We start from the raw sequence: 9,921 nt of genomic DNA, 5'->3' as shown, positions 1-9,921 counted from the left end.
GTGTGTGTGTGTGTGTGTGTGTGTGTGTGTGTGTGTGTGTGTGTGTGTGTGTGTGCGCTTTAACAATATGAACGTTTAACAAAGTGCTCGTGCATTGCATTTCTTGATATGATTGTTTGTTGGCTCACTTATTGTATTGAGATCCATTATGAAACTATCAATTACTCATTTAATGATTTTGTACAAATGTAGTTGGTTCAAATCTACTTTCATGAAGAAGCCAGCACAGGCACACAGATGATCAAAAGTGCACAAATATGAGATGTGTAATAACAGTGTTATAAATGCCATCCGACAGTGAGCGCTGAGAGGATGTGAACCATATTGATGAATAAACTGCAGCGCTGTAGACTGCAGATTTTAGGTGACTGTAATCTAGGAGAGAGACGCAGATCCTGCAGTCACACTGTGTAGTCAAGGTCGGCATTCATCTTATTATACATCTCATAAATCGCATCAACAGTGGCAGTAAAGTTGATAAGAAATTTTCGGATTTTTTCCAAGCATTCTTCCTCCTTGACATCCCGACCTTTGGAGAGGGCCTTCAGGAAGTCCGACTTATAAGGAGCAGCAAAAAGAGCTGCCTAAGAGAGTGAAAAGAAGGCCAAATTTACTCTCCGTTGACGAGTTAAAAAAAATATAATTTCCAGGAAATAATTCAAAGTCACAACTCTTTCACAGAAATGTGCCCAGCTGCTCTGATCTCACCTTGAAGAGTTGTTGCACCAGCCAGCCATGGTACTTTTTAAGGGCTATTTCATAGGCTTTGGTGACATTGACGCGAATGAGGTTGGGGTTGTTGTCATCCTTTTCACCATCCACCAGGCTCTGAAGGAATACTTGGATAAATCTTAGACCTCTGTTGGAAAAGAAGACAGTCACAGTTGCGACAAATGCAAACTCTTCCCATATTAAACAAACACATGTTGCGCTCCATTGTTGAAACTGTAAATGACCTTTTTAGCCACATAAGTGACAACGTTGCTCCAACTTTGGGCCATTCTCCTCCGTACATTTCTTTTTCTGCCTCCAAAATCTGCTGAAGAGTCTTGAAGCGCCCGGGGTTTGTATCATAAACTGCCTTGATTTTCTATTAAACATAATCAAATGTATGAAGGCAGTGAGAATAGCAAGAAGAGAAAATCAGATATTACTTATAAGTAATCGTACTTACTGTGATGTTTCCACAAATGTCAGCTTTGATCGGTGCAAAGATAGTTGAGCCGAGGCAGTCTGAGGAGAAATATTTACAATGTGTGAATGACAAAAGTCAAATGCATTGAAAAATCTACAGCTCTTCCATTAATATTATTTGCTTAGTTCATTCTGAATGATTTAATAGAGACAATTATTTGAGCACCAATGATCACTCATTGATCACAATATATCAAACTGGAGTGTTTGAAAGTAAACAGCCTATTCATAATCAAAAGTCACAAAAAACCCAACTTGTACTATTTTCAAATAAATGTGATACAAATACAGAAAAGTCCTTTGATCATTTTTTGGGGGCAATTTTTGTTTAATAAGGGCGATTCCAATTTTAATCTTTTAACACAGTTCAGATTGGTAAACTTGAACTCATCGACACTAGAAAAATAAAAACCAGGACGTTTTTTTGCAGCAATCATGTTAACTAATTTTCATTTGATTCATAATTTCTCATTGATGGGCTCATCAAGGATGGTCAAAAGGCCACATGTGGGCTGTAGGCCAGACACTGGCCATGCATATTTCCTGCAATGAAAAGCCCTTTGAATAGAGTTTATGATGTCTGCTCAGAACTCTTTTTGTGACAATTATCCTTGAAAATAAAGTGAATCTACCTGAGTCATGACGTCATTGCTTTCTCTGCATTCACGAGATTGTATAATCATTTGGTGTGTTGGTTAAGTAGGCTAAAACGGGACCTGAGCATTTGGTGACAGGACGCCTATCAATAAGACATTTAGAGTCTCGACCGCACACGTCTCCTGGTCAACCAGCTCGCACAACAGACAGCGGTCGGCTCCGGAGCTGTTAGTGGAAACTACTCCTGACTAAGTCCTCTCTATTGTGCCCATCAGAAGCATCTGTGCGACTCTGATGGCACCAGATCTTGTTTCAGAGATGTCCTCGGCTTGTTTGGCCGTCTCTATATGTTCCACTGTCTTGTGATAAATACACAGTCACTATTGAAAACATCATACTGCAATAAGAACACTAATTCACTATCATCTATGGTTGAGATGAAAAACAGACATGAAAGGAGTTTGCTACAGTAAGAAATTTGATTATAGTTAAAATATGAATAAATAATGTGGCCATAACAATGCATAATCTGTCTGTAACCAAACCAACGGGAATGTGAAGGTTTCAATCAAGGAGTGTATAGAACTGGTCTAATTAGTCAGCCTAATTCAAAACACCTAGGTGAATGCAGTACTATGAGCGAGCAGGACATTAATGGCTTGTAGGAAAGTTGGCCTGGAAAGTTCCAGGTCAGGAAAAACAATGGCAACACGGAGGAAAGAGTTTAATGTCAACATCAGACTTGGTTCCTCTCAAGGGTTTCACATGGCAGATTCAATAGAGGGACTTTGGCATATTAATACAGAATGAAGTCACACAAAGATGCCCTGGCGCACCGTGCCACTGGTGAATGGGCAAGGGGAACTCAACACCGTACTAATCAATTTTCACAACTTAAAATCCAGGCCAGTGGATTAAATTATGCATGCTAAAGGATTGTGGACAGCTTGATGGAGAGAAATACGATCCAAAAAAGATTATCATTTGAAAAGAGTGGCATTGTTTAGTTGAGCTTTGGATAAGTGTGACAGATTTCCCTTCTGTACAATTTTTGTATTGTAGAAAAAAAAAAGAATTAAAAAACGAGGCTAAACAATTAAATCATGAAAGTTTTGCAAAAGTCTTGAAAAGGACCCTTTCAAATGGTCGCGTTTGAAATCGAAGCTGCATCTTTAAGTGTTTGGTCAACCAATTTAACAGTCAAAAGGACTGGAATTATACATTATTCATAAATGTACATAATTGATGTCACCCGGTTTGCGGACTTCAATCTGGCCTATACTAAAAGCACTACGGGAATCCAATCATAACCCAGCACTGTTACGAGAAATTTATTTAGAAAACCTAATTTTCTTCTTAAGCCTCTGACATTGTAGAGCAGCAGTGCCAAAGAAATGTCCCATGGGTAGAAACCAGCCTGCCACAGGATTACAATGCATTCTATACAACTCACAAAAAAAGAAATTCTCCGATTTTTTTTAGGGCAAAAGTAACTGCTGTTGAATATGTATTTACTGGGGATTGAGGTGCTTTAGTAAGAGTAGCAGATGTAACACGAAACTGAGATGCAAGCCAAGAGATCCACAATGAAAACTCGCTACTTCATTGTTAATGAAAAAAAAACATATTGTGAGACAAATCTGTAAAAACATGTACTTTGAAGGCTTCACACCACTGCAAATGGAGGGGTTAGTTTTCTGATAGTTCACCATATTTTGCACTAATAGGGATCATCACAATTGCCAAATGCTGTGTATGTATTTCACTGTAAAATGTTCAACTTGTTCAGGTTTTGTAAATAGGATATTTGATGATGTGGGAATGTTTTCACACTGTTTTAGTATCTCCCTCCACTACTACCAAGGGAAAGGGTGTTGTCCCACAAAAAAATACTAGTATGCCATGGTAATCATATTACTACCACTTCAATGCTCCACTAGAATAACTGGACCTGTCTGTAGAATCTGGACTAAAATGAGTTTGACAACCTTGTCTTAGAGCGATTTTTTTTTATTATAATATAATTCTGCACAACTCTACATGCCAGACTGTCAACATGGTTGTTGCAGTGTCACACTGTGGGAAGTTCACTTACCAAAGAACGGTGGTAGGTATGACACAGCCTCCAGAAATGGTCTGGTTTCCACCTGTCTGTCAGCTGGCAGCTGTCTGAACTGGTGCTCCATTAGCAGAGCCATCTCTTAAGTCCAGACACTCTCTTTACCTCTCGAGTGAAAACAGCAACAGGCTGTCACAGGCTTCCTCCGCCGCGCAGTCAGGGACACCAGGAGGAGGAGAAGCCACACACACACACACACACGCACACCCACACGCACACACACACACACGCACGCACGCACGCACGCACACACACACACACACACACACACACACACACACACACACACACACACACACACACACACACACACACACACACACAAATACGCTGCTTTGGGGAAACTGCTATTTGGTTCTTGTTTTAATTAATTTCATCCATTATATTTGAAGCCCCAAATACGTAGGACACCATTGTTAATTACTGTAAGATGTTGTAAAATCCAAATAAATCAAATACAATAAAACACGATAACAAAATCTGTATATCATGCAATTTTTTAAAATGTTTTTTTCAGTCTGTCTTTGTGCATATGTTTTATTTTGATAGGGATGTTTTATGGATCTCTTTATTGATTGTGTGACTTTGTCGTAATTCTCTTTTACATCTATTTGTGTTTGTTAATTTCTTTGTTTGGCATTCTCTTTAAAGGGCCCCAGTCTGTTTCTGACATAACAGTCCGGTAAACTACTCATTACTTCAACATCGCGATTTCCAAAATAAAAGTTAATTCGTGTGTCTTGACGAAAATGTCAACCAGATAACGCCAAGTATTCCCTTGAATGATAGGCAAACGCCAGTGAGATAGCGGTGTACGGCAATGTTTAGCGGAATTACGTTTCGCGTTTTTCAGGCTGGTTTTGACCTTTACTACATCCCGTAGCGTGGGAGTAACTAGGACGCGAAAAGGTAACTAAGGAAAACCGCGTCCAGAATAAAGGTGGGTTTTCTGGAGCAACGTTGATTTATTTGAATTAACTTCAAGTTAAGACCAAACGAGGTCGTTATATACAGACTATGTCAGTATAATTGTGAAGCTAAACGCGCTGGAACAGCGTTAATATGACATGAAGTGAAATCCATTGACATTGTTGTGATGTTTTTGATTTAACGCGCTCGTGCAGTCAATGCTTAATCCCAGAGATGTGAACTAGTTTTAAGCATTCAGCTGTGTAAAAGGTATTGCTTGGACGTTGATCCAGGTCCATGGCTTTGCCCACGTTATCGGCCCACGCGCCCGGCCGCTCCCGGGCGCTGGCCGCTCAGATGGCCCGGCAGCGGGAGCAGGAGGCCCGGTGGCGGCAGCAGTGGGACAGGCATGCCCAGTATCTGAGAGAGCAAACTGTCCGCAGCCAGAAACAGGCGACGTGGACCTCCCGACAGTCCTACCAGCAAAGGTACACATGAGCTCACGATCCTCACAGACAACATTTCACACTGGACGAAGCTCCATCTGCTCCAGCCGAGACAGCCGCAGCTCATCCAGAGTCCCCACCAACACCAAGAGGGTGAAGCACATCACACCTGAACTTGGATCTCTGCACTGGCTGCCTGTGTGTCAAAGGATTGACTTCAAAAATGTTACTTCTTGTCTATAAAGCGTTGAATGGTCTTGGGCCTGAATGTATTTCAGATTTCCTTGTAGCATAGGAAACACCCAGAACCCTGAGGTCCTCAGGAACAGGTTGACCGATTGTTCCACTGTTTCTTTATGTGTACATTTGATGTATGTTCCATTGTGGAATGTCATTCATATCAAATATATAAAGCAATGATTTGATAACAATGTTTAAAACACAGATTGTGTCCTGTTAAGTTTTTTTATATTTCAGATATTTTAAACTTGGAGTTAGTGTTGGTTAATGTTGTTAGTACAAGTAGTATTAAGGTGAGTAAATGAAGACTCTGGCATTTTGTAGTGAACCAAATCAGTCAAAAAATTATCCTAATATCTGTTAACAATTAGGGTTGCATTGTGATGTGGTGGTTTAGACTGATATTGTTGTACTCTCAAGCAGTATCGTGGTTTAAGTCTGTCTTTGGCTTTTCTATGTGGCGGTTGCATGATCTGATGACCTCGGGCTGCACGGTGGTGTCACAGTGATTAGCAGTCATGCCTCACAGCAAGAAAATAGGGACTCAAATACCGGTCGGTACCTTTCCGTGTGGAGTTTGCATGTTCTCCCTGTGTGTGTGTGTGTGTGTGTGTGTGTGTGGAGTAATACAGTTGTAAGGTATAGAATATGCAGAAAGTCAATTATACATGTGTATAATTGCTAGTTATTTTGGCGTGGGGGAATCTTGTAAGATTTATTGACTGTTTTGGTGCATTCTTTGACATATTGCTGAAGGGACGAAACTCTGGGTGAACCAGTAGTCCTGCATTTGAGAGGCTGGCACAGCCTTCCTGAGTGAGGTGGTGAAAGAGACGGTGCCCAGGGTGTGTATTGCCTGTGAGGACGGCGGTGGCTCCGGAACTGAATTCTAATGCTGATTCGAGAATTCAAAATGAAGTTTTTGTGATAGCTCGTAGCACCTGGGGAAGGTTCCTGTGATTGAACAGCTGCTTCCGAGGCAAAGAGAAAGACCATATCAAATTTTGACACAGTCAATCCAAGATCCCAGATAAAAGAAATCAAAGTATCCTTTGCTTCACTTTTCTTCAGCATGTCAGCATACCACAAACAGAATCTGGCAGAGGAAAAGAAGGCCAGACTGGAGCAGCGCAGGAGCCGGCTCCGGACCCTGCTGCAGGAGGAGCAGGACCAGTACGAGGCGGAGCTCCGAGGGCTGACGCCTGACAGGAGCACAGTGGCGGCTCAGCTGGTGCAGAAAACCGAGGAGCTTCGTTCGGCAAAAGAGGAAAGGAAAAAAAAGGTACCGGATGCCTCTATTCTAATTTCATTATCCACGGGTATCCTGGTGTTGTGCCATGTTGGTGTGTAATCTGTGTCATTGCTGTGTTCTTATTTCTAGCTCGCTCAAGAGCTGCTGAGAGAGCACTGGAGGAAAAACACCCCAGAACTGCGAGAGGTAGGAGAGCCTCAACTATTGATGCAAAGGTGGTAAATGGTAAAACCTTGTAACTCAGATTGGGACTGATGATTAAGTGATTAATTTTTTCAAGAATCGAGCTACTGGCCCTTCTTTTTTTTAAGAGTTCTAAAGTAGCGAAAACAAACACTTCTTGGCCAGATTTGATCTGGAATCCAAGAGGGCTTGTGATCCAGACCTTCTGTGAACTCGAGTCCAACGTTGACTTAAGAGAATAAAATGTTCTGGTATCCCTTCCTCTGAGAGTCGGGTTCATCAGTATCTCTGTCTCCGCTGTGTCGCACCTCCTTTTTTCATTCTGTCTGCAGCTCGAGTCGGCATTACACGAAGATCATGTTGTCAGCCAGTGGCACGGCCAGATATCTGAGAAGAAACAGGTAAGACAATCTAAAGCCGCTGTGCTTCACTTTGTGTTGATCCAGTGTTAGAACGTCTGTTCAAGGCTACATATTATTTGTCAGGTTATGACGCACTCAATTCATTTTAATTGACCCAAAATCATGAAATGGTCTTTGTTTTTACTTCTAAGTGACAGTGACACCGCCTCTGTGAGGCGAGTGATGATACATAGACTGGGTCATTAAGCTTCTCATTATCCTTTTATGTAAGTAATTATTAATGGACTAAATCCATTTTTAATTACACTGTGTTCATGTACTCTGTGAGCACAGTATCAAGTCAGCGATCGACTCTGGTTGATCTCCTCATGGTGCATAATTGAGAAAGTTTTGACACCTACTGTAAGTGACCCGTCTGGTCCAACATGCAGAAAGAGGTGGTGGAGCTGGAGGAGAAGAAGCGCTTTGAAAATGAGTACGAGAGAACCCGCAAAGAGGCTCTGGAGAGGATGAAGCAAGCTGAGGAGAAAAGAAAAGCAGAGGAGCGCAACAGAGCAGAGGACCTTCGCAAGCAGATGGAAGAGCTGAAGCTGAGAGAAGAAGAGGTCGGCACAGTCTCAACAAAGTATTTATGTCGGGCAAAAAATGGACCTGCAGATGTGCCTCTAAGCTCCGCTTTTGATTTGCGCTTTCACTCAGGCCACCCGTCTGAAGAAGGAGCAAGCAGGTCTGCTGGTGAAGCAGTGGGAGCTGGACAACCTGGAAGAGGAGAGGAGGAAGGTGGAGGAAAAGAAAAAGAAGACTGAGATGGGGTGAGAAAGCATTTTTCTGTGAGTGTTATGATCCTTTATTGAGGCAGCAATGACTTTAACGGTTTTATGTTTCACCAGTCATTTCTTGATCCGTCAATACCGAGCTCAGCTGAAGAGGAGAGCCCAGCAAGTACAGGAGGAACTGGTAAATCCACCTCATGCACTGATAATAGGGTTTTTTTTCTTGACAATTTTCAACCCATCCTTGATGTTTTGCTCAATTGCAATCAATACGTGCCATCCAGGAGGCCGATCGTAAAATATTGGCAGCCCTGCTGGAAGGAGAGCACGAGGACAGGAGGCTGGAGACCGTGCGAAGGGAAAGAGCTGTTGCAGATGCTGCATGGATGAAACATGTGATCGAAGAGCAGCTTCAGCTGGAGCGAGAGCGGGAGGCCGAGTTTGACATTTTACACAGGTGAGCTCCCTGATTCACTGGGTTGACGTCACAGGACTCCACTCCTGCTGCTTTTCTTAATGCAAAGCAATGTTTACTACCTACTTCAGGGAAGAAGCTCAGCGTGTATGGGAGAAACGAGAAGCTCAGTGGGAGAAGGAGAGAAGAGCCAGAGAAAGGCTAATGCGTGAGGTAAAATGGTTCCAGATTACTTTGGCATCGAAAATGTAAAAGACTGCGAAATGCAAGCTGCTATTTATTTTTGGGGGACAAGGTGCTGGTGGGGAGACAGCAGCAGCTTGAACTGAAGATGCAGAAGAACCGTGAGGCTCAGGAGGAGTCCCTGAAGAGACGAGAAGAGCTGATCCAGGAGCTGGAGAACGAGACGAAGAGCCGACATGAGGAGAAGGGGCAGGAAGAGTGTCGACGGACGGCGCGACTGCAGGAGATTCATGCTCAGGTTGGCACAGGCCTCGACATCAGAGCACATTGCCACTCCGTGTGCTTTAGTGACATTGCTTGTATTTACATGATTCAGGTGGAGCAGCAGCACCAAGAGCAGTGGGAGGAGCAGCGCAGGATAGAGCAGGAGGAAGAGGAGCACAGAAAGGCCCTTCATGTGCAAGAGGAGGAGCTGCGGCTTGAGATGCAGAGGATGGCCAACAAAGGCTACCAGGACAAGGTGAACAATGAAAATCAAACTGCTGTTAAATCGTCCTGCATGGTGAGGGTGGAGGTTTTAAAGCTTTTCTTCCACGTTAAAATGGATCTAAAACTGTCTCTTTCAGATTCACAGCAGACCGAAGTCAGCCTGGACATGAGACGGAATTCACACTTCATTTTCAGATGGTTGTTTTTTTTTTTTTTTAAATCGCTGTATATAATTTGCATTGTGGATACCCCTCCTGTCAATATTAACCACAACGATCTTTTACCGACATGATTCCACTGTGACTCATAAAAATGAGCTGATGTAAAAATGTTGTTGAGATTAAAGCTAAAGGGATTTGGGGATTTGGTTTAAGACTGACATGATGAAATATTGTTGTCATGACTCTTGAAAACACTTAAAGTTTCAGTGGAAAATATAGCAATACAATGTTTACATGGAGAAATATTCAATATAGACCGGATGAAAACCTTCAACCTCTGAGTTATTGCATTCCTACAGAGACCATCACTGTTTAAAGTAGAAAGAACTTTTTGATCCTTTAGTGCCTTTTCAAAGATGAAACATGCATGTATGTTCTGTTGGCCAAATGTTGTGTTAATTTATTGTCTTTTCACATTTGTATGGATGAAATTTGTTTTGTAATTTTTGTTACAGAGTGCACATTTTCCATTTGAATGTGCAACATTTATAAAGTTGTTACCATCAAATCAGATAAGTGTCACGTTACTTGGTGCTGA

At 42.2% G+C, this 9,921-nt stretch overlaps 2 protein-coding genes across 3 annotated transcripts; one reads left to right on the top strand and one right to left on the bottom strand.

Moving 5' to 3' along the window:
* Positions 1 to 401: 401 nt before the first annotated feature.
* gltpa (glycolipid transfer protein a) lies at positions 402 to 3,989 on the bottom strand (the record flags this gene model as incomplete). Its single annotated transcript, XM_080467179.1, has 5 exons — positions 402 to 584; positions 709 to 859; positions 957 to 1,090; positions 1,175 to 1,233; positions 3,887 to 3,989. 5 exons carry the CDS (start codon positions 3,987 to 3,989, stop codon positions 402 to 404), a joined length of 630 nt encoding a protein of 209 aa, XP_080323305.1.
* A 790-nt stretch (positions 3,990 to 4,779) lies between these two features.
* Positions 4,780 to 9,895, top strand: tchp (trichoplein, keratin filament binding). Of its 2 annotated transcripts, XM_080468399.1 has the most exons (13): positions 4,785 to 4,850; positions 5,113 to 5,307; positions 6,577 to 6,787; positions 6,887 to 6,943; positions 7,273 to 7,341; positions 7,734 to 7,907; positions 8,002 to 8,114; positions 8,193 to 8,259; positions 8,360 to 8,532; positions 8,622 to 8,703; positions 8,786 to 8,971; positions 9,050 to 9,193; positions 9,300 to 9,895. In XM_080468399.1, exons 2-13 carry the CDS (start codon positions 5,117 to 5,119, stop codon positions 9,330 to 9,332), a joined length of 1,500 nt encoding a protein of 499 aa, XP_080324525.1. In that variant the 5' UTR covers positions 4,785 to 4,850; positions 5,113 to 5,116; the 3' UTR covers positions 9,333 to 9,895. The 2 variants fall into 2 exon arrangements, with proteins under 2 accessions (XP_080324526.1, XP_080324525.1); XM_080468400.1 differs by lacking the exon at positions 5,113 to 5,307 and having other exon boundaries at positions 4,780 to 4,850.
* The last annotated feature ends 26 nt before the right edge of the window (positions 9,896 to 9,921 follow it).

This window comes from Lipophrys pholis (assembly GCF_963383615.2).
Source record: "Lipophrys pholis genome assembly, chromosome: 7".
Lineage (NCBI taxonomy): Eukaryota > Metazoa > Chordata > Actinopteri > Blenniiformes > Blenniidae > Lipophrys > Lipophrys pholis.
This window is presented reverse-complemented; position numbering and strand designations above follow the sequence as displayed.

Bases quoted from the DNA above. Each gene is read 5' to 3' on its own strand.
- tchp (XM_080468399.1), top strand. From the start codon at position 5,117: ATGGCTTTGCCCACGTTATCGGCCCACGCGCCCGGCCGCTCCCGGGCG. The intron at 5,308-6,576 runs GTACACATGAGC...ACTTTTCTTCAG, and splicing joins CGACAGTCCTACCAGCAAAG to CATGTCAGCATACCACAAAC. The intron at 9,194-9,299 runs GTGAACAATGAA...TGTCTCTTTCAG, and splicing joins ACAAAGGCTACCAGGACAAG to ATTCACAGCAGACCGAAGTC.